The sequence below is a fragment of the Caretta caretta genome, chromosome 20, assembly GCF_965140235.1.
Source record: "Caretta caretta isolate rCarCar2 chromosome 20, rCarCar1.hap1, whole genome shotgun sequence".
Taxonomy (NCBI): Eukaryota; Metazoa; Chordata; order Testudines; family Cheloniidae; genus Caretta; species Caretta caretta.
The window spans coordinates 18086750-18111480 of NC_134225.1; the positions used below are offsets into that span (position 1 = coordinate 18086750).

Sequence of the window (24731 nt, forward strand, 5' to 3'; positions counted from 1 at the left end):
CCCCACCAGTCACAACCCCCATGCCAGGGGCTGGGAGCAGGGCTAATGGAGAGATTTTATGCCAGCTCCACAGCAGCCAGGAAGGATTCCTGCCCAGGAGGGCTAATCACAGGGCCATTGCTGCCCACTGTAAAGCCCCTTTACACCTTTAAGCCAGACTGGCATAAAGAGGCTTTAGAACTGGGCCCTAGGTTTCCAGGACAGGCAGAACCTGACAGCAAACCCTCAAACCAAAGAAGCAACCAAGCTCCATAAGCAGGTTATTTTATTATTTACGCATTACAGTGAAACAGCAGAGCTAGCTCACACACACAGCATGCGAGGCCTCTGCAAATCGCCTCCCACCCCCCAACCCCCCCACATGTTGTGCTTTCCCTAAGAAATAACTGCTCTCTGACCTGGGATCTGGCCCTTTAAATCTGGGAGACACAAGCAGCTAAAACCCTAGGGTGGCCTTTGAATTCAGTAGGAGATTTGGATTAGAGAGAGGATTTTGTCCAATCCCGCTTCCCCTTCCAGGTTTTGTATGTAGTTGGGATGAAGAACGGCAACTGCCCCGCTGGCATAGCAAAGCCGGCTGTACGATAAACATCGTTGGTTGGAGAGGTGATTGTTTCATGGAGATGAAGTGGAGGGCTCTCCCCAACTCACCTGCCAGCAAAACAAATATACATTGAGTGCCAATCCCATGGGAAAACTCCAGTCAACTTCAATGGGATCAGGACTGGGTCCTCATTCAGGAATAGTGCAGAGTCTGCAAAAATTCAGCCAGCCTCCACTGAAGTGACATCACGTGCAGGAAAATAACTAAACAAGTATAGACAAAGCCCACTCCCTTCCCCAACCCATGCACAGGTAAGCCATAAAGTAGCACTTAATAGAGGCTGCTCTAAATAAACCAGAAATGTGTACTTCCAGACAAAGGTTGTGGTGTCTCGTGCTGGGACTGGAGCAGGGAGATTTTCCCAGATATAAGTCTCCACTTTTCACTCCAGACAAAGCTTCTGGATCCTTTCCCAGTAGAGATAATGGAGCCAGAGGAAATTCCATCCAGTGCTAACTCTTCGTTGGTCTGGCCCATCTACACTGGGAAGATTTCCACCCAGGTTTTGGTTTGCAAACTTCCCCAATTGGATAATTACCTGAATTTGTATCCCAGCCCATTCCACAGCGAGTGATGCATGGAGCTTGCAAAGAAGCAAAGGGAAGGGAACGTGGAGGTGCGCAAGAAAAGAGGAGTTCTGTGTTGGGTTCTAGGAGACCTGGGATTCCCCCTTGATTTGGATGCAATTGACTTTCACTAAGACTCCCAATGCCGTTCTCAGATGGGTTAAAACAAGCATGTGTCACTCAGGGGACAAGGCATCTCAGCAGCTCTGACAGACCCAGATGGATGCGACTTTTGGAGGCTGATATTGGAACAGAATAGAGGATCTCTTACCACCTTGGTGTTGGTAGCGACAGTGGACACAGACGGACTAAATGTTTGAGTTGTGGGGCTGGGTTTTCTTGTGCCTTTAATCCATCTCCTGTACTCCTCTCTCACCTGGAGAATAAAGGACACGGTCACTACATCATGTAACTAACACCCTCAGACAGGCCACTGCTAGTCCCGTGAAGTCACTGGGTGGCTGATGACATGCCATGGGCGTTACCTGGCGATTGAGGAGACAGTGCACCAGGAAGATGAAGGCTCCCTGCAGGCTGTTGACAATGTTGAATAAATACGCCATGACCATTTTTGCTGAGCCAACTTGGAAGAGACCAAGACTCCATGTGCAGCCCAGAATGAATAGCTGGGCGATAGCTTTAAAAGTCAGTAGTCTGGATAAAGGCAGACGGAGAGATCCCGTTATAACGATCCTCTGGTGAGTGACTGAGTCAGGGGACTGCGGGCAGTGTGGGGCGAAACAGCTGGCACCCGCTTTACTGTGACTTAGGGGTACTGTCAAGATGAACACAATGGCAACTTACGCCTATGAATCCAAAATACAATATTGTGCCCAACCATCTCTCCCACACACACACACCTTAACCTCCCACAGGTGGCTCTTCCAAAGCAAATGGTTCAACCTCTCATTACGGTTTTGTTTTTAATCCCTTCACATCAGGCCCTGGCAATGTGACAATCAAGAGGGAACAGGATATTGGGCTCTCGGGAACCCATCTATCTTGGTCCATAGATAGACAGAGGGGTTGCTACAGAGCAACAGTAAGCCACACTTGCCTTCCCTCTCAATGGATGGCACTTTACCTCGACAGTATCCACAGCCACAGGGAAAAGAGATGAGTTTCCTCCCTAAGTAGCACATGGCCCAGCTCTCACTATCAGCACAGACTTGCATTTCTCCTTACACAGCACTACGCACGGGCAGTAACACTATGGCTTTCTGAAGCCTCAACATTCTGAACTGGTTCCAAAATCTTTTTCCCCTCTCATGTCTCCACCCAGCACTCCCAGCTGGCGGCCCTGATCTTGTTCCTCCCTAACAAACAGATTTCATGATGAGCTAATTGAAAGACAATTTGCATGCCACAATCTGAATGTGCCACAGGACTTACTGCAAGAGCCTTACTGATCTAGCAGTCTCTTCCGTACCAATACTTCCACTGACTTCAGCAGGCTTCGGAACAGACTGCAACTGTCATCTCAAAATCCATCCAGGGACGAAGATGATACACATGGCAGAAAAGTAATTCCCATGATGATCCTTTTCTGCCGTAGACCTCTCCTCTCTCCTAACCTGACCCTTCCTTTGCCACTCTGGCTGTGGTGTGTCTAATTTAAGGTCCGATCCAGCATACTCTTACTCATGCAAATTGTCCTTATTTTGGCAGATGGTCCCATGGACAACTTTAGGACTCATGAGTAAGGGACTGCTGATGTGAGTTAGGGTTTATCAGCTCCTTGGACAGTGAGACTGTTACTCTCTCATCAAGCAGAAGGTCACCAAGATAACCTGGAAACCCTACAGTGGCATGTGCTCAGCTGTATTCTAGCAGCACTCTCTGGGGAATCCCACAGGAATTCCCATACAGGAGGCTCACTGGACCCTTCTAGTACAGGGGTGGGCAAACTACGGCCCGCGAGCCAGATCTGGCTCATCACGGCTTTGGATCCGGCCTGCGAATTGCCACCCCTGTGGTGCCGTGGGCCCCGCACCACTCCCAGAAGCAGCCGGCACCACAGCCCTGCAGCCCCTGGGGGAAAGGGAGAGGAGAGGGCTCCGCACGCTGCCCTCGCCTGCCAACACCGCTCCTCTACCCCTGCCCCCCTGCAGCTCCCATTGGCCAGGAACAAGGAACCATGGCCAATGGGAGCTTTGGGGGAAGTACCCGCAGACGAGGGCAGCGCACGGTGCCCTCTGCCCCCTCTCCTCCAGGGGCCGCAGGGACTTGGTGCCGGCCACTTCTGGGAGCGGTGCAGGGCCAGGGCAGGCAGGCAGGGAGCCTGCCTGAGCCCCGCTGCCACCCCGGAGCCACTCCTAGTAAGTGGCGCCGGGCCGGAGCCTGCACCCCGAACGCTTCCTATAACCCAAATCTCAACTCCCTTTCCTGAGCCCCCTCCCGCACTCCGGACCCCTCCCTGCACCCCTGCCCTGAGCCCTTTCCCCCACTCTGCACTCCATCCTGCACCCCAACCCCCTGCCCTGAGCCCCATCGTACACCCCACACCCCTCCTCCACCCCAACCCCTTGCCCTGAGCCCCTTCCTGCACACCGAATCCCCTCCCACACCCCGCACTCCCTCCCACACCCCAACCTCTGTCCCAGCCCTACTTTCATGGCCCTGCTTGCAATTTCCCCACCCAGATGTGGCCCTCGAGCCAAAAAGTTTGCCCACCCCTGTTCTAGTAGATATAGTGCTGTCTTACCTGGTGTCTTTGAGAGTGGACACATCTTCATTAAGGGAGGAGAGTTTGTCTCTCAGGATCCAGAGGGTTACAATAAAAAATGTTAAATTTATCTGTGGAAACAGCATGAAATATTTCTTGTAAAACATGCTAGCCAAGGCCAGTCTCTCTGCCTGAGGCACAGAACAATCCTATGGGATCAGACTGCTGCAGACCAGTGACTGCTCGTCAAGGTGGGTCATATACCATTCGCTACCAGATCTTGGTCCCAGGCCATGCAGGGAACAGTTGGCAAAGGCAGGGCTGCAATGCATCACATGTGATCATACAGCCAGAGGGCCACATTCTGCTCTTATCTGAATCTGGAGTGACTCCACTGATTCCAGATTTAGAGCTGTGTGATTTGGCCCAAAGCTTCTAGGTCCTGTCTATAGAGGATTCCCTTCAACCTCTGTTTTACTGGCTGGCTGAGAGTCACGTCTGACTGCGAAGTTGGGGTGCAGGACCCTCTGGCTTCCCCAGGACCCCGCCTGGGTGGACTCGCTGTAGGAAGTGCACAGAGGGGCAGAGGATGCTGAATGCTCCGAGGTCAGACCCAGGAAGGTGGAAGCTGTGTGGGCTGTGTGTCCTGAAGACAGGCTGCTCACAGGAAGGAGACTTCCCCAGAGTCCTGACTGGCTTCGTAGGGAGCAGTTCCAGAGCATCGCCCGGGGACTCCGTGACACCTGCCTCTTCCCACCCCCAACCCACCTCTTCCCACCCAGTTCCACCCCCTCCCCCACCGCTCGTCCTGCACACCACAGAACAGCTGTCTGCAGGAGGCACTGGGATAGAGGGGGAGGAGTTGATCGGCACGGCCGCCGGCAGTGGGGAGCTGGCTGCCAGTGGGTGCTGAGCATCCGCGATTTATTTTCGGTGCCTATGAGCAAGACAGACAAAGGTATATAGCGAGGGGAAGCTACTTCCCAAGTTAACACAGCAGGCCAGTGGCAGAGTCAGGTCCCCTGACTCACAACCCAGTGCCCGACCCATTCGCCCGGACTGCCTCCATAGAACGTAGGCTATTCTGTTAGTGGGAAATCCTGCACTGGCCAAAGAGGGAGGAATGAAATGGGATCTTCTTGGACTCTTTCATCTTAAATTCTCTGGGAGATATTCCTCTCTTGGCTCCACAGGACTCCACAGGGTCGCAGAGGAGAGAGGAAAATGGGGCCCTGTGGTTCTGTGAGGTACCCACCAGGATTATGGCACAGACTGGTCCCAGGAAGCTCCAATGAAATCCTCTCTCCAGGCTGAGCCAGCAGCTACAGGCAGGGAGCAAGAAGAAGGTGACTTTAATGGGATTATGACCCTTTTTCAGCACCGCGGGCAGAGAGAGGGTGTCACAGGGCAGCTGGCTCTCAAAAGCAAGATAGATCTCAGCCAGCCTGTGACATGGCCGACTCTCCTGCGGGCTGCAGGCTAACAGCTCTCCCCATCTACCTCAGCAGCTCCTGCTTTCAGCCACCACTTCCTCTTCCACCTCCTCAAATGACTCTTCCTGGTGGATGGGCACAGTATTGAGAGAGGGCCAGACATGCAGCGGATGTACATTGGCCTAGATGCACTGAAGGAGGTGAAGCTACCCTGATTTACACCAGCTGAGGATCTAGCCTGGGGTGTCTAGAACCTGCCATGCCCTGTTTTAGTGGAGTCGCTCACTTGAGAGAGGGGATCCTCAGGGATTTGCCCACAGTAAGAAGGTGCATTTGTTTCCTACCCACCAATGCCACAAACCCAGCCTGGGAGCTGGAAGTCAAGCTGGGATCTTTCTGGCTTGTTCTTCCGCATCATCAGTGGGGCGAGGAGTGTAGATGTCTGACACGTGGGCAACTCAACTACAGCGCTCAGGGCAGCCTAGCGTCACAGTCAGCTCCCAGGCAGGGTGAGCAGGGAAATCTAGGTTCAAGTCAGACCTGGGGTGAGCCGAACACCTGCATGGAAGCCAGATCCCAGCTCCCCTTCGGGATGGGCACTGCACTTACTGGTTGGAAGTTCCGTAGCCTCCAGGATTCACCGCTGCAGAAATAGCCACCACCAGGGCTGGGAATCCATAGCCGAACGGGTACATAAATCTCTTCTTGAACCGGCTGGCGCTGGTGTAATTCACGACCTTGAGGTTCCGGACGGTGAGGAAGAGGTGCAGTCCCTCCAGGAACATCCAGGTGAAGCAGGCCAGGAAGAGGTAGTGTAGGAAGCCAGCAATGACAGCACACACCACCTGAGGACAGGACGAGAGAGAATCATAGAATCATAGAATCATAGAATATAAGGGTTGGAAGGGACCCCAGAAGGTCATCTAGTCCAACCCCCTGCTCAAAGCAGGACCAATTCCCAGTTAAATCATCCCAGCCAGGGCTTTGTCAAGCCTGACCTTAAAAACCTCTAAGGAAGGAGATTCTACCACCTCCCTAGGTAACGCATTCCAGTGTTTCACCACCCTCATAGTGAAAAAGTTTTTCCTAATATCCAATCTAAACCTCCCCCACTGTAACTTGAGACCATTACTCCTCGTTCTGTCATCTGATACCATTGAGAACAGTCTAGAGCCATCCTCTTTGGAACCCCCTTTCAGGTAGTTGAAAACAGCTATCAAATCCCCCCTCATTCTTCTCTTCTGCAGGCTAAACAATCCCAGCTCCCTCAGCCTCTCCTCATAACTCATATGTTCCAGACCCCTAATCATTTTTGTTGCCCTTCGCTGGACTCTCTCCAATTTATCCACATCCTTCTTGAAGTGTGGGGCCCAAAACTGGACACAGTACTCCAGATGAGGCCTCACCAATGTCGAATAGAGGGGAACGATCACGTCCCTCGATCTGCTCGCTATGCCCCTACTTATACATCCCAAAATGCCATTGGCCTTCTTGGCAACAAGGGCACACTGCTGACTCATATCCAGCTTCTCGTCCACTGTCACCCCTAGGTCCTTTTCCGCAGAACTGCTGCCTAGCCATTCGGTCCCTAGTCTGTAGCTGTGCATTGGGTTCTTCCGTCCTAAGTGCAGGACCCTGCACTTATCCTTATTGAACCTCATCAGATTTCTTTTGGCCCAATCCTCCAATTTGTCTAGGTCCCTCTGTAGCCTATCCCTCCCCTCCAGCGTATCTACCACTCCTCCCAGTTTAGTATCATCCGCAAATTTGCTGAGAGTGCAATCCACACCATCCTCCAGATCATTTATGAAGATATTGAACAAAACCGGCCCCAGGACCGACCCTTGGGGCACACCACTTGATACCGGCTGCCAACTAGACATGGAGCCATTGATCACTACCCGTTGAGCCCGACAATCTAGCCAGCTTTCTACCCACCTTGTAGTGCATTCATCCAGCCCATACTTCCTTAACTTGCTGACAAGAATACTGTGGGAGACCGTGTCAAAAGAGAGCTCTGGGACACTGCTTCTGGGAAGGAAAACACTGAATTTGGAGGTGGGGGGACTTTTGTGAGGATCATATAGGGCTCTTTATTAACACATCTCTCCAGTTACGGCTCTCTCCCAGAGAAAATACATTCTTCAGTCTACGAGGGCTTGTCTAAGGGCAAGCTGGCTGGCCCTTTCAATCATTCAGAGACCAGGCCAGTCCTGATCTCCACTCAGAAAAGATGGTTTCTGGGGGTTGTAGTTCCCAAATGAATCGTGGAAATTGTTGGATACTGTGAGGAATCCTAGGATAGGGAGCAGGGACATAAACAAGTTCCCGGTCCTCATAATAGGGAGAGACCTCGATGGTGTCGGTTCTCTTCTCTGTATCTGCTTCAAGATATAGGTGCCTTACATCTGCCCATCAGTGTGGGGGCAGAGAGGACAGGCAGGGGACTGTGACTCTGGAAATCGAGGTTCCTTTGTCTGATGAAGGATGGAGCCCACAAGGGAAAGGGAAGGACTGGTTTCACCCAGAGAGATTTCTTTTGGAGGGGAGTAAATAATTATTTCTGCAGGACTAAAGAGCATGGAATAAATGTTACCGTCCAGCTGAGGGTATAAAAAGGTGCTGGAGTGAGGGGAGCTTTAGAAATGCTGACAGAGGATCTGGACACAGCTCAATTTTAAACCAAGAATAAAAGTGGGTAACAGACCTGACTGCGGGTGCGGGTCACCGTGGTGAGGAAGAGCAGGTCGGCCAGGAAGAGGCAGAGGCAGAGCTGCAGGTGGAGGGAGGTGCTGACATTGAGGATGGAGCAGCAAAGGAGGAAGGTGAGGATGGCGAGGAGGAGGCACAGCAGGGAGAAGGTCAGTCCCACGTAGGTGACGACGGTCAGTGGATAACTCTCCTGTAACACAGCAAAGGGAGACTCACCAGTGAGCCCTAAGATGCTACATGGGAAATAAAGGGAAGTAAGGACACCCCGGGGAATTACAGACCGGTCAGCTTAACTTCCGTATCCGGAAAGATAATGGAGCAAATAATTAAGCAATCAGTTTACAAACACCTAGAAGATAAAAAGGTGATAAATAACAGTCAGCATGGATTTGTCAAGAATAAATTGTGTCAAGCCAGCCTAATAGCTTTCTTTGACAGGGTCACAAGCCTTGTGGATGGTGGTGACAAGGTAGATGTGGTATTTCTTGACTTTAGCAAGGGCTCGTCTACACTGGCAATGCTAAAGTGCTGCCATCACGGCGCTTTACCGCGGCTTGTGTAGTCGCAGCAGAGCGCTGGGAGAGAGTTCTCCCAGCACTTTAAAAAACCCACCTCCACGAGAGGCGTAGCTACCTGGTGCACTGCTTCACTGGCGCTTTATAGCGCTGAAACTTGCTGTGTTCCAGGGGGTGTTTTTTCACACCCCTGAGCAAGAAAGTTTCAGCGCCGTAAATTGCCAGTGTAGACAATCCCTGATGCTTCTGAGACTTCCCATAAACAAACTAGGCAAATACAACCTAGATGGAGCCACTTTTAGGTGGGTGCATAACTGGTTGGAAAATCGTTCCCAGAGATTAGTTATCCGTGGTTCACAGTCAAGCTGTGGGTGGGGGGAGAAGGACGAGGCAGCAAGGATACTGAGCCACCCGGCCTGCCTCACGGAGGTGGAGAGTCACAGTTCCCCACAGAGACCCCCGTACCCTCTCCCTACGCAGAATGTGCGCGTGACGTTGCACTCCATAATGTTTTATGAAAATATGCTTATGAGTGTAACTATGATGTTTCTGAAATATGCTTTACGCAAAAGGTCTCTTGTAAGGTATCATTACAAAGCTTAGGATCTAGTGAGTGTGTTCATCCCCTTTGTTTGCATGTATTATTTCTATGTTTGGAGTTAGGAGAATAAGATATAAACTTGTATCACTGATGTACACATGTTAAGTGGAAGCCATTAAGGGTGCTTCAGAAGCAATCACCTGTAAATGGCTCTGTTTACTTGCAAACCTTCCGGGTCCCTGCAGGCCAGCCCTGGAGGAATGGAGACTAGGGGTCTCACAGGACATGTGACCGTGTCACATGATACTGGAATCCATCTTAAATCTGGTACTTTCCCAGATTTAATCTGGTACTTTCCCAGGGTAGGCCCCAGCCCACCTCTTCTGCCTGTGGCTCCGCCCATACTTCACCCCTGCTCCACCCCAGGCCCCACCCCCACTCTGTCCAGGCCCCGCCCCTCCCCACTGTCTCCCTCCTCTCTTCCCTTCCACTCCCTCCTCATCCCCTTCCAGGCAAATCCTTGAATCCAAATGAAGAAAATGACATTAGAAAGAAATTGCAGAAGAGTGGGGGGGGGGGGGGGGGGGGTTTCAAAAGAAAATGGAGCATGTTTTCCACTGCATGCCAGAAGGTGAAGACTGGACATGCAGAAGATACCTAATTAAAAGCACTAAATTTAGGAATAAAAAATGTCAGTCTCAGGTATTTTGACATACCGTGAAGTTTGTCAGAGATTTATTTGAAAAAAACTTTGTAGTAAGGGCAAGTCAGCTGTCCTGCCGAATACAACATTAAATATTATGGAATACATGATGCAGCTCTTCTCTGTTTTATATTTTCTTAATCAGTATTTCTACGCTCGTTTTATTTTTTAAATGTACTCTTAAGCCTTCATAAAGTAATCATTCCAGATGACTACATATTTAACTCACTGAAACAAAGATATTATTTTAAATTAATCAGTCACAGAGGTTTAGTGTGTTCATAACAATGTTCATTGCTTTTAGAGAAAGGGAAAACTAATTTACTTTGTGTGATCTCCATAACAACAGACACATTTATAAAATTTCACCAACTTTAAAAAATATGTTTCCAAAGATTTTAGGCATAACAAAGGATTTTATATCTTACTAAGGTACTGATTTTGCTGGATGGTTCTCTTAAAACTAGTTCATCAAATAGTCAGAAGTAAAGAAAGGGAAACTCGTTTGTCCAGCTATCTGGAAAGGGGTGTTGTCCCTTTAAGAGCTAGCCTCTCTTCAATGGGGGGTGGGGGAGAAAGGGATAGACAGGAAGACTTTGGAAGTAAGTTTTTTGTACTATAGTAATTAAAATTAAAATGTGTATTTTAGATAAGAGTGGTTGTTTGAAGGATTTATTTAAAAAACTAGATGTCTGATGATCCAAGCATTTAAAGCTAAAAATGAATACTCCGATTGTGGATCTTAAAATCTATGCAAGGATTCTTTAGAGATGTGATTTTATGATCTTCAGCAATCCTGTATTGAAATACTTTTAAAGCACATTTTAAACTAAGGTCCTGTAGACTAACATGTTCTGAATAAATATTACAGTAATGCACAACTGTTTTTGTCAGTAAATTCAGAAACTGACAGTATATACCTAGGGGTTGGCAAATGCCTGTTAAATGGCTTCATTACCACTTGAATGGCTCTTTAACAGTTTCAGTGTTGTGCTAATAGGTCTGGCAGACTGGAGGCTTTCACTTTTAAGTTACTAGATCCCCTCCAGAGTAGAGTCACCAGGCTGCAGCAGCTAGCTGTGTGAGCCTGCAGGAAGGGTCAGAACAGGGATAGGAAGAGGCAGAAGGGTGGACACTAAGCCCCAGCAGTGCCCCAAATTTTCAGGTGCCCTACACAGCCACATGTGCAGCTACGTATGCCTAAGGACGGCACTGAGTGGATCACAGAATAAATATGAGTGAACAGTGTAACGCTATTGCAAAAAAAGCAAACATCATTCTGGGATGCATTAGCAGGAGTATTGTAAGCAAGACATGAGAAGTAATTGTTCCGCTCTGTTCCGCGCTGATTAGGCCTCCACTGGAAAATTGTGTCCAGTTCTGGGCGCCACCTTTCAGGAAAGATGTGGATAAATTGGAGAAAGTCCAGAGAACAGCCACAAAAATGATTAAAGGTCTAGAAAACGTGACCTATGCGTGAAGAGTGAAAACAATGGGTTTGTCCAGTCTGGAGAAGAGAAGACTGAGAGGGGACATGATAACAGTTTTCAAATACATAAAAGTATGTTACTAGGAGGAGAGAGAAAAATTGTTCTTAACCTCTGAGGATAGGACAAGAAGCAATGGGCTTAAATTGCAGCAAGGGCGGTTTAGGTTGGACATTAGGAAAAACTTCCTAACTGTCAGGGTGGTTAAGCACTGGAATAAAGGGCCTATAGAGGTTGTGGAATCTCCATCATTATTTTTAAGAGCTGGTTGGACTAACAGCTGTCAGGGATGGTCTAGAAAATACTTAGTCCTGCCTTGAGTGCAGGGGACTGGACTAAATAACTTCTTGAGGTCCCTTCCAGTTCTATGATTCTCTGGAATATGGGTGACCATTTATATGTATAACAATATTACAAAATTTCAATTAATCTTACTAAATATGCCATGTAAGGTATCAGTCGAAAAGTTACGATTTGTAAGTATGATCATCTTGTTTATATGTATGTATCATCTTTGCATCGTGAGTTATAAATGTGTGATATGTCTGTGTTGTGTTTCTGGGTGACACCCCCAGACAGATTGGCATCAGCACTATCCAGTTTGTTTGATGGCCCATCAAGGGTAATCAGCTATATCTGTTGGGTCGCCCTCAAAGCTATATAAGTAGGATAGAATTATAATTATGTAGTAGTAGAAATAAAGATAGACAAAAGAGTATATAGGTATTGTAAAAAGGTATAAATATCAGTTGTTGTGCCGTTGAATTTCACTCTGTAACAAATGCAAGGCCAAAGTGCTAATTATTTCAGGCCAGTACAGGACAAAGAGTCTGTGCTGGAAAGTGATAAGAACTTTGAGGAAACAAATGCTGTTCTTTAAAACAACACCCTGATGCTCTTCCCCCGCAGGGGCCCCTTGTCATGCCTATGTAAATCTTGGTATCCAAAGAGGGAAAAATAGATAGTGGGATAAAACTTGTTAAATGAATCAAGAGTCATAGATTGTGTTGTTAAGTAAAAGAATGAATGATGAGTGCATGGAATTGAGAGCCTGAAGCAGGGACATAATTGGTTAATAAATGGTGCCAGCCTAATCCTAAGAATTTCAACCTTGATATCCGTGGGCCGAAGAATATGCAAAGTGGAGATAACCGGGTGACCCCTGGAGGGCGAAACGCATCAAGGAAGAGCAAGAAGATAACACCTAGCCATCATGGAGCCATCATGGATGTACCACCTGCTGATTGAGCTGATTGATGGTCATCTCAATTGTAAATTCAGCATGATGAAGCAACTTCCATAGACTTGTATTGAACCAGAGACCTATAAAAATTGGGTCTAGGGACTGTGTTCTTTGAGTCTGGTTCTACGACCACCCTTCAGGAGCATCGGATGCGCATCTGACAACGACTCGGCTCCACTCTCGTGTCCAGGCCACCTGGCCAGTGACTTGGCACGAGCAACATCTAGGCTGGTAACTATAACAACCTTTATGTAGAACCTGTGTGTGAATGTCTGTGTGTGTGAATGGATCTATATAGAAATTGCATATAGGAATATTTTGTTGTATTTACAATAAACGTGGCAATTTGCCTTGTCCCTCTCACAAGATCCTGTTGGTATCATTTTTATTAGTGTAACATACCAGCGTTTCTCAAACGGGGCTCCGCAAGGACACTCCAGGGGGTCCGAAGACCCTGCTGACCAAGTCCTCTACCTCCCTCCCAGTACCTTCTGCATGCCAGAGAACAGCTGTTCAGCAGCATGCAGGAGGCACTGGGAGGGAGGGGAAGGAGTGGGCATGGGGGGCGCTCGGGGAGGGGGCAGAAAGACACAGGGAAGAGGAGAAGCAGGGGTGGACCAGGGGCGGGAAGATGTGGGTGAGGCCTTAGGGGAATAGATGGAATGGGGGTGGGGCCTTGAGCTGAGCAGGGGGTTGGGGGTCTGCAAAAAAATTTAAATCAAAATGGGGGTCCTCAGGTTCCTCAAGTTTGAGAATCGCTGAGCTCTAGAATGAACGCATTGAGAGAAGCCAGGGGCTATGCCCAAGAGTCAGTAGGACATGTAGGAACATGCCTATGAACAGGAGACTCCAAGTACCTTTCCATGCCCATGTGCTGTGATCTTCTCTTTGGGACAGAGGAAGTACAAGCCACATGGAAAAGGATAGAAAAAGGCAGCTGCATCACCACTATTTTGTCTTCAATCCTGCTTCTCACCTCTGGAGTAACTTCTCGACAAACTGAAGCTTTGAACAAAGGTCAGACAGACCCATCTAAGCTTTGGATGTGTTCCAGAGGGACTTTACAAGCCAGCAAACTCACCAACGCTGCTAAGAACCTGATATATGGACCTTGAAGTCATATGTATCGGATTGCTTTGATCATTTAACAACTCTCTTCTCTTTCTTTTCTTTTTATTTATAACAAAAACCTTTAGTTTTAGATACTAAAGGATTGACTGGCAGCATGCTATTTTGGGTAAGAGCCAAACTAATATTGACCTGGCAATGTGGCTGCCCCATGGGAGATCAGAAGAACATTTTGTTAACTGAATAGAGCTTTTAAGTAACTTCTAATTTTACTGGCCCTATCTGCTGATTGGGAGCCAGAGACTGGAATGCAATAAAGGGGGCTGTGTGATTTCTTTTTTTCAGCTTCTCAATAACCAGTGTTGGGGATCTGGAGCACAGATTGTGACTGGTTGGTGATTCTAACTACAGTGTTAACCAGCAGTTTTGGGGAAATCTGCTCTCCTTTTTGCAGCCTGCCGTGACCTTGGCATTTTCAGTGTGGGCTACTCTAGGCACCTCAGATCAAAACCCCACCCATCCTGTATAGCCACAGATTATACCCTGAGGTTCCTACTCAGCGGTCATTCAGACAAAATTCCCACTGATTTTGTCCAAGTAAGGAGCTCAGAGTTCAGCTCTTTGATCTGAGTCTGACACTGAGATACCTCCACTCCGGTGGGACCCATCAGGAGTGCGAAGCTGGAGAGATGGTCACAGCTGCAGATGGTGTGAGTGCTGTTCGTCTGGAGATTTTTGCAGCCATCCTCAGCCCAGGTGCCTTTCCCAGGGATGAATTTCCAGTGAACGCAGAGAGTCTCTTCCTCCTCTTTCTTTGCCTGGAAACCAAAACACCCCATCATCACTCCCCTCACTGGGGAGAATACTGTTTCTTTTGTCACACGTTTCAAATAGACAATAATAAACCTGAAGTCATCAACGGCTTCATGACTCTCATTGTGCTGCACATAACAGCCATTTGGGACTTCCCATTGGCAGTGGAAATACAAGCGAGATCCTCCAGCTCCAATAGCACAAGTCCCTGACCCCAGAGCTAAAGTGGTAATTCCCTTAACTCTGGACACTGTGAGGTCTATGACACACAATTGTGAAGTTTTGATTTGAGCCATTAAAAGGCATTCACACACCCACCCACATAAGTTCATGACTTTGTCAAAGACGGCACCATCTCATGCCATTTCCCTGAACTCTTCTATCTATAGGGCAGAGGTCCCCAAACTGTGGGGTGCGCCCCCCTTTGGAGGGACATGACAGGTCCTGGGTCAGCCCCCATGGGGGGCAGAAAGGAAGCACCACCCAGCCCCTCCCCACCCTGAGCTCTGCTCTGGTCCCACCAGTAGTCGCATCCCTGACTTCCAGCCCCATGTCTGGCACCGTCCCCAGCTTCAGCATGGCTCCACTCCCAGCCCCAGCCTCTTGCAGCTCCATTCCCGGCCCAGGCTGGGGGAAGGGGCAGGGCTGGGAGTGGAGCCGCACCTCGCCATGGACTCAGCTGCTGGCCCCCATCGCAGCCTGGCTCCTGCTCCATTCCTGCTCCCAGCCTCAGCTCCCAGCCACGGCTCTGGCCCTGCTTCCAGACCCAGACCCACCACCAGCTGCAGTCCCAGCCTTGGCCCCCTTACCCCTGTCTGTGTCCTTTCCTCCTGCCCCCGAGCCATGGCCCCGCTCCCGGCCCTGGCTCAGGGGGAGGGCTGTGAATGGGGTCGGGGGGGTGCGACCCTCAAAACTTTGGGGACCACTGCTATAGGGAATTGCCTTCCATTTATTCCTGCTCTAAGGAGTGAGCCAGGCACAATTGTTATTCCTGAGCATTTTACATGATTAATCATAACCCAGTCAGGCCTGGAGTGAAAGCTATGTAATGTCCTCCCCAGCGTCAGGACTGAAGAAGCTCCCTCTCTTTCTCAGAGAACTGTTTCTCAGTCCAGAAAGGCAGCAGAACTCAAATGCGCTGCAGGACACGCACCTTTCAAGTGACCAGCTGGAGTCCCGGGCACACAGCAAAGTAAAAGGATCTACACTCACCTGTCTATGGCGCAGGGTGAAATTCACAGGTTTGGAGAGGTTCATGGGCCTCCCATCTCCGATAGCCCCACTCACCACCCTGGAATTCAGGTGAAAATTCCTCATTTTCTCATCAGCCATTAGATCTCCCTCATCAAGTAATGTCGTGCTAATGATGCAGTCCAGGGTGGAGTAAGAAATAAAAGCAACAGCCCAAGGATCTGAAAACATGAAATGATGCCTCATCATAGAGACAGGGACACTGAGACAAAGAAAGAACAAGCCAGGTGCCAAAGGTCACAGCGAGTCTGGGGCAGAGCTGGGAAAAGAACCCAGGAGTCCTGGCTAGCATTTTGAGCTTTAACCACTCGAATATGTTGCCTCCTCCCTCTTCTTCCACAGAAGCACTTCTGTGTTGGAAACATCTGGCGTGCACGATAGGAGTGTGATTCCTAAAGTGCACGAATGTACATTAAAGCACACTAGGGAACCTTTAGTGCACACTAATAGGGTCTATATGGACCAATTAATGCACGGTTAGTTAGTGCTCTTTAGAAATTGTATCCCCATACTGCACATTATCCAGCTCGATACACAGCCCTAGGTGAAAGGCACTGAGGTGAAGCCATAGTTTTTCTTGGTTAGGAGAGGAAGAGGGGTTTGGTTAGTGAGGAGCTTTCCCTGGGGCTAAAGAATTAAGAACCAGTCCCAGTTACATCATACTGGCCTGAAAATTGGAGTAAAATTGGTCAATATTATCCTGGTTCCATTCCAGGAAGTCACACACGTCAACCTGGGGCCCAGCTGGGCTCATCCTCAGGACATCATGTGTTGGGCCAACGGATCTCTGATCTTTCCATTCTCTGGACCAATTCATATGCCCATCAAAGCTTCTCTCTCCTCCCTGCCCCACATGGGTTGGTTTTCATGCTGAGGGACAGCCAGGAATGAAAGGCTCTGCACAGCTCAACGGCCTGAGAAACACTGGCTCAGCCAACAAGGTCCACACTAGTGTCAGGATAACAAAGGCAAGCAAGCCAGCGTGGGGCGAGAGGAAGGGGAGAACTAGGGCCAGGGTTTGGTGTCTAAAGGGGTGAGTGCCTGGGAAGCACCAGGATGGTACCTTCTGTGGCTGCTCTGGTGACGGCATTGCAGTGAACATCCATTGTCTCCTCCTGACCTCTCAGCCTGAAGACCTCATCACGGCAACTTGCAGCTCGGACGAGGAGCGTCTCGATAGCTGTGGAGTGAAATGGCAACGCCTCTTGCTGCAAAAGTAAGGCAGGTTTGGAGCTACACTATCTCAGAATCCCACCACCCCTACCCCTTCCTCCTCATCTCCATCTCTCTGTGTTTCCCTGAGCCCCTCTGGCTGACCTTCTGTGATCCATCATGCCTGCGCCCCCATGAAGATGCCACTGTGCCAAGAGGCAGAAGGCAACTTCTCCCTGCTGCCTCACCTCTGCGCTTTAGCAGGGGAAGCAGCAAGAAGGGGTATTGCTGCGACAGGGAGTGAAAGGAGGAACTAATGGCAGCTGCCTGTGGCGACAGGAGATTGGCATTGCTTTTAAACCCCTCTCAGGCAGCTGCCATTGCTGCAAAGCCCCAGGGCTGGGTTTATGGGTGGTGGGTAGCATAGGCCGGGGAAGGCTGTGCCTCCCTAAACAGCCTGGCATGGCCCCGCCCATGCTTTGCCCCCAGGCTCCCTCCTGCCTGCTTCCAGTTCCCTTCCGACTCTTCCATGGCTGAGAGGCTGGGGCAGGCAGGCTGGGGCAGGCAGGTGCTCACAAGGCCCAGGGCTGGGGGCGCTGGGGCTGGGGCCATGCCACGTCACGCTGTCTGCCCATCTGCCCGGCGCTGGAGTTGGGGATGCTCCGGCTGCCCAGCACTCTAGGGCTGGGGGTTCTCTGGCTGCACTACCCAACTGACGCTCCGGGTCTGGGGTAGCGCGGGGTGCGAGGCAGGTTTCTCTGGGCTCTAGTGGAAGACGGGGGATAGAAGAGGAGGGGATGGGCCTTGGGCAGAGAGGGAGGGGCCTGGGGCTAGTTTCTCTCAATGGTTAACGTCTCTCAGTGGCTCATTCAGCTGCCGCCCAGGGCTGGGTTTTAAACCCTGAGAGAGGGGCAGTGAGGCTGCAGTGGTGTTCTGCACTGAAAAGAGTATAACCCCCATCTCACAGCTGCCACGAGGCGATGTGGGAGCCTCTCATCCTCCTCACCCATAAACTCTGTTGTCACGTTCTGGGTCTTATTCTCCGGAGACCGCAAAGCAACCGTCAGTGCAGCCAATTCCACACTCTGCAGGAGGAAGGTCACGGCGGAGGCCACCTCCCACTTGCTCTTGCTCCCACCAGTACTGAAGATGGAGCTATTCAGCAAGGAACCAAAGGGGTGAGCAACTTCCTGGGTTAGGGAAAGGAAACACCCTGAGAAGGACGGAGGATTTCAGTGGTTCATGAGCCACATTCTTCAGACTCCCAGGGGAACAACGACCCTCTTAGGGACATACGGGTTCATAGTGACCTTCCCACTCAGAGGGACTGCAGCTTTCTCCAAGAGGGAGCCCTTTACTGAGCGAGTGAGGCTACTGAGGCTTGCTCAGGACTTCACAGTAACCTGAAGCCAGGGTACGTCTAACACTGTGTGTCATTCGCTCCTCACCCCTGGTCCCTTCAGTGTAGGTGCCAGAGAACATTACAACCAATCAGCAGACATCTCGGTTCTCTCTGTGTTGCCCCCGGAAGCAATTTGGATCTTCCTAGGACCAGTGGGGACAGAACCCAGATCCCCTGCCACTTCAGCTAGAGATCATGCACATGCGCACACACACCCCTTTTCTGAAGAGCAGCTACAATTTCCCCCAAAGTGAGAGGGCTATACCAATGCGCAGGGCATTTGGCCATGGAGCGCCCACCCACGTAGGGGCAGAACCTCTAACCTCCAGCGATGCTGCTCTGCCCTCTGCACACATGGTCTCCAAATTCACTAAGGTTGAATTCATGAAGGAGCAAAATTCACTGGTGCTGCCCTGCAGAACAATCAGAGGAAATGGGTTATTTCTACAAGCATGGAAAGGCCACCCAAAATTAAGGTAAATGGTTCCTCATCGTGATCTTGCTTTGACCTATGGTTGGCTGGCTGTCCCACTACAATGTCCACAGATTAAGACATGTTAAGGCTAAGTGTGCTGAAGCCCACAGACGTGCTGATATTTCACATAGTATTGAAGGTTGAGTTTTCAAAAGCACTTTGTGTTGGACTGATTCTGCTCCCACTGAAGTCAGTGGTAAACCTTGGATAAGCAGAGAATCCTCAGGCTCAAAGTTTTCTGTGTACTCTTTGTGAAAACCCTCAAAGCCCAAATAAACCCCTTACACGTACCTGCTGAAAGATATCTTTGCACATCTTCAACAGCTCTTTTATCTGTTGAGTCTCAGTCTGGCATTTAAAGGTAACATCTAGCAACACAAAGAGAGGCACGGACAATTACATCAAGTCAATATCTGCAGGGCTAAGGTTTTCAAAAGTGTCTCGTGATTTCAGACATCTTAAAAGGGCCCTGACTTTCAAAAGTGCTGAGCACTCACCCTTTAAGGTGTCAGGTTAGGCAACCAAAATCACAAGGCGATTTTGAAAATCTTGGCCAAAGTGACACACCTAAGACCACACTCACACGGACTCTATGACGGAGCTGGAAATGGAAGCTTGATCAATTGCATCCCAGCCTAACATTTTAGCCACAAAGGCCATCCTTTCTTCCTTCCAGAATACAAAATTGATGATCTCCTGAAACCCAGCAGGTGTTTTCTCCCTTTAGCTCCATTGATCCCTTTAGCCCTGTCTGACAACTTTCAACTGAGTTTATAATCAGTTAGCAATACATTCAGCCCTAAAAGCCTGGTCTCATCAAGGTATGTCTACATGACGATGGTGATGGAAGGGTTCTTCCATTGCTGTAGTAAATCCGCCTCTCAGAGGTGGTAGCTAGGACAAGAGAAGAAGTCTTCTGTTGACCTTGTGTTGCCTACCCTGAGGCTTAGGCTGCCTTATGATTGACTGAAGTTTTAGGTGTTGAGCAGGCCTCAGTTACACTAAAAGCCTTACGTTGTTCTGGCCTGGAAAAGGCAGTTCAAGTGGCTGGAAAAGGCTTCTAAGAATGTTCCCTGCGGACCCTCCACAGCGAGTGTGGAACTGGTATAAGGGCCTTTACATGATCTTGGCTTCATCTGCAAGGCAGATCAAGGATGTGGTCAGAACATACCATGCTACAGCTACTTTCTAGTTCTCAGGGGCCATGGGAAGCAGAGGGTAAATTACAGCAACCCTGCATGGTCCCAGAATGCACAGAGCACAAAGGTGGCTCAAAGCGACCTGTTCCTCCATCATTTCTGTTCCCTGGTGCAAGCACAGGACTGGTATAAGTAAGAATCAGGCACAAAATTCCCTTGGGTACCCAGAGGGCATCACAACCAAGTGTGGGAGGAAAAGTGCAATGGTCCTTAAACCAATTCAGACCAGCTGGCGAGCAGCTGCCTAACTGCATGAGCTGGGCGGAAACTAGTAGAGTGCAGCTAGCAACACAGGTACAATCTTAGGCCTGGACTACACCTAAAACTTCGGTAGATCTAGCTATGTCACTCAGCGGTGTGAAAAATTCACACCCCTGAGAGACGTAGTTAAGGCGTCCAAAGCCCAGTGTCGACACCACTAGGTTGACAAAAGAATTCTTCCGTCAACCCAGATACCAGCTCTCGGCGGGGTGGATTCACTACAGTGACAGAAAAACCCCTTCCATCGCTGTACCAAGTGTCTACACGACAGTGCTTCAGAGGCACATCTGCAGCGCCGTACCTGCTGCTGTAGCTTCTGTAGTATGGACACAGCCTGAGTAACTGTGGCTAGTGGTGGCCTAGGATGGCATGCTGGGCCAAATTCTCAGCTGGTGTAACTCAATGGAGCCCCATCAAAATCAACAGACTTTACACCAGGCCCATGGTTGCCTCCCCGGTTGTGACACTGTTTTCTTTGCAGCATGCACAGAAAACGTGGTCAAAATAGATTTAAAACCCAGGCTACTCACTCTTCCTGCAGGAACCCGGAATCCCATAGCTGTCCATGGCAGCAGTGCCAACACTCAGGAGTGCGAATGGAGAGCTGGCATGTTCCACAGCATGGGATCTCATGGCAGGTCCAAGCGTACGCATGCCCCAAACGAACTCAGTGCCAGGGACTCGGTTCCACTCCACATCCCTTAGAGGCTGATTGTCTAAGATGATGGCGCCAGTCTCCGATGTATTGGCCACCATCAAGGCAAAGTTCTCAAAGCCCTCCTGCTCATTTATAGAATACATCAGGCAGTAACTGGCAACATCTGGAACATTCATCAGGAAGGCGTGGGAGGAATTAGGGATAGCTGCGCCCAGGCTGTAGAACACCACCTGGATGCTCACGTTAGCAGAGATGTAGACTGGGATTGAGGGCTTGACAGGAAGTTGGAGTACATTGCCTCCTGTTAGAGTAACATTTTCTTGCAGGTCCCCTCGTTGATACAACACAGTCGTGCTCTGGGAAGCAGTGATATAGACTATGTCATCTACTTTCTGCCAGGGTAAGGGAGGAATGATGTATGTTGTTCCCCAGCTGCAGACTGGTAGGAGCTGCTCAAAGACGTGGTTGCATTTTGTGCTATTACAAAAACACACCTGGCCAACCAAGACGGCCACTGGCTTTTCTGAGACAATCCTGGTGCCAGACAGATCTTCTATGCCTTGTAACTGGATGACATGGAAACTGAAGGGCTTAAATTTCAGTTTGCTGCCAGTGGTGTGAACCTGTGTTAGGTAATGTAACTTGCCTTTCACATGGACCTCCACGGAGTTGGGCTCCTGGTACGTTATAATAGAGAACTCTGGGTAACTATCGAAGGATTCCGTGGAGGGAGTCACTACGTAGTGTTCATTTCCCAAGCTGGAGATAGGATACAGCACAGTGGTCTCAGGGCTCACATGTTTGTTGCTGACAGACACTACCGAGATATCTTTGTCAGCCTTGACTAGGACCACCTTGGAGACCACGTCACTGCCCTTAACTCCCACTGACTCTGGTAGCCTGACCCGCACCATCTCTCCCTGATTTACCATAGTCTTATTCTCAAACCTTGCCCCGTGAAACAGGTAATTGGGGATGGAAACAGACACTGAAGTGAAGGCAAAGTAGCCAGTAATTTGCATTTCAAATTGACTCGAGTTCCCACAGTCCTCCATGTAGGAGGTGATGAATTCTCTTCCCAGAGTCTCAGTCTGACATGTGCCTGCAAGGAAAAATAGCAATAAAATGTTAGAGGTGGAGAGAGACACTGTCAAGAGGTGGATAGAGTAAAAGGGACTGGATCAACTTTGTTCAGGTCAAAAATTAAGACCCAGTAAAAAGAAATGGAGCTTGAAAATCTTAATGCAGCTAGAAATTTTCCCCATTATATTTTTAATCTAAATGAAAATATTTTTTATTAATAGTACACATTATTTTAAATAATGAACAAGGACAACTTAGACAGCTTAGAACCCAACAAAGACTTTGGAACCAAACATGACTTCGGGGAACGTTCCAATCTGGATCAGAACTCCATGATTGTCCCTGATCTCTATAATTGTTGAGAACTAGAATCCTGGATCGAAACACTCATGGAAACACAGAAAAATGTCAGATCCAGATGCACACTTAATGATTTGGACTCAGCTCTAAGAATAATTGTTTCTCCTTCCCTAGCACCTCCTATCTAAGCTCCAAACACGTTACAGACAGACATTCAATAATTCTTAGTCCCACCAGGAGATGGATCAATATTACTGTCCCCATTGCACTGAGCGGAAAACTAAGGCACAGAGAGGATTAGGAGCTTGCTCAAAGTAACCCCACAAATCAGCAGTAGAACTAAGAATAGAATCCAGGTTTCCTACTCTCAGTCTCTTGTGCTCTAAGCGTTAAAACCTATAGAACTGTAGTCTGTTGTGTTGAGAAGGGTAGGTGCCTTGGGCCTATTTGGCTCAGGTGATAATAAAACCCTTTTGTACTGTTACAACATTAAACCCATAAGTGTGGTTTGGGTCTTGTGTCAAGTTATCGCTGGCACCGTTTCCTGTTGTGACCACCACCGTTAAATATATATATACAGAAAGAAACAGAGAGAAAGAGAGAGAGAGAGAGAGAGAGATAACCTTTCTTTAAACATACATAAGAAACAGATTAATAAAATTACAATTTAAAAAGTTCAATAAAAGTTTCATTTAATCAGTTTCCTTTATTTCCCTTTTAGTTATATAGGGCCAGATCTTCAGACAGTGTAAATCAGTGTAGCACCACTGAACCCCCTGAACATCTGGAGTATTGCAGTTTTGGTACCCCCACTACAGAAGGGATGTGGACACATTGAACTGAGTCCAGTGGAGGGCAATGAAAATTATTAAGGGTCTCGGGCACATGACTTACAAGGAAAGGCTGAGGGAACTGGGGTTAATTTAGTCTACAGAAGAGAAGAGTGAGGGGGTTTTGGTAGCAGCCTTCACTACTTGAAGGGGGGTTCCAAAGAGGATGGAGCTCAGCTGTTCTCAGTGATGGCAGATGACAGGAAAAGGAGCAATCGTCTCAAGTTGCAGTGGGAGAGGTGTACGTTGGATATTAGGAAACGCTATTTCACGAGGAGCGTGGTGAAGCACTGGAATGGGTTCCCTAGGGAGGTGGTGGAATCTCCATCCTTAGAGGTTTTTAAGGCCTGGCTTGACAAGCCCTGGCTGGGATGGTTTAGTTGGTGTTGGTCCTGCTTTGAGCAGGGGATTGGTCTAGCCCAGTGCTTCTCAAGCTATCTGATGTGGGGGACCAGCAATTTTTTTTCCAATGTGCGCACAGACTTACAGCCAATGGCTTGCAGACCAGCGCCGGTCCACGGACCACCACTTTGAGTAGCACTGGTCTAGATGACCTCCTGAGGTCTCTTCCAACCCTAATATTCTATGATTCTATGATCCTACAAATGGAGCTAAATCCTGAGAGGCATTGAGGACCGGCAGCCAGGGCCGGCCCTAGACCAAATGGTGTGCATCCCCTTCCATTTGTTAAACCTTTATATACCTTATTTTTGATTGCATTTGTAGTCCATTTCATGACTTTGATGCACGATTTGTATGCATGCTTTATCCCTGTCTCATGAGATTAACGGGTGATACTAGGGTTGCCAGGCATCCGGTTTTCAACTGAAATGCCCAGTCGAAAATGGGCCCTGGCGGCTCCGGACAGCACCACTCACCGGGCCATTAAAAGTCAGGTCGGTGGTGCAGTGAGGCTATGGTAGGCTCCCTGCCTGCCCTGGCTTTGCGTAGCTCCCCGGAAGCAGCCAGCACGTCCGGCCCCTAGGCTCAGCGGTGATCAGAGAAGCTCCAAGTGCTGCCGCTGCACCCAGGGCCAGCTCCGCAGCTCCCATTGGCTGGGAACTGTGGCCAATGGGAGCTGTGGAGACAGCGCCTGTGGGCATGGGCAGTGCACACTGCACAGAGCCACCTGGCTGCACCTCTGCCTAGGGGGCAGAACATGCCGGCCACTTCTGGGAGAAATGTGGAGCCAGGGCAGGAAGGGAGCCTGCCTTAACCCCGCTGCGCCACCGACGGGGAGCTGCCTGAGGTAAGCGCCGCCCATCCAGAGCCCCCACCCTGAACCCCCTGTGTCCAGTTTGGACCCCACAATACAAGAAGGATGTCGAAAAATTGGAAAGAGTCCAGCAGAGGGCAACAAAGATGATTAGGGGGCTGGAGCACGTGATTTATGAGGAGAAGCTGAGGGAACTGGGATTCATAGAATCATAGAATATCAGGGTTGGAAGGGACCTCAGGAGGTCATCTAGTCCAACTCCCTGCTCAAAGCAGGACCAATCCCCAACTAACTCATCCCAGTCAGGGCTTTGTCAAGCCTGACCTTAAAAACTTCTAGGGAAGGAGATTCTACCCCCTCCCTAGGTAACGCATTCCACTGCTTCACCACCCTCATAGTGAAAAAGTTTTTCCTAATATCCAACCTAAATCTCCCCCACTGAAACTTGAGACCATTACTCCTTGTTCTGTCATCTGCTACCACTGAGAACAGTCTAGATCCATCCTCTTTGGAACCCCCTTTCAGATAGTTGAAAGCAGCTATCAAATCCCTCC

At 49.3% G+C, this 24731-nt stretch overlaps 1 protein-coding gene across 1 annotated transcript; it reads right to left on the reverse strand.

The window, feature by feature from the left end:
- Positions 1-248: 248 nt before the first annotated feature.
- Positions 249-21839, reverse strand: LOC125629804 (adhesion G protein-coupled receptor E1-like). The gene is made up of 14 exons (XM_075121781.1): positions 20621-21839; positions 18922-18998; positions 18479-18568; positions 17719-17943; positions 16665-16809; positions 15563-15762; positions 14185-14355; positions 7976-8170; positions 5878-6113; positions 5091-5157; positions 3875-3966; positions 1656-1824; positions 1442-1546; positions 249-651 (listed from the first exon to the last, which is right to left on the reverse strand). Exons 1-14 carry the CDS (start codon positions 21801-21803, stop codon positions 616-618), a joined length of 2991 nt encoding a protein of 996 aa, XP_074977882.1. The 5' UTR covers positions 21804-21839; the 3' UTR covers positions 249-615.
- Positions 21840-24731: the final 2892 nt, after the last annotated feature.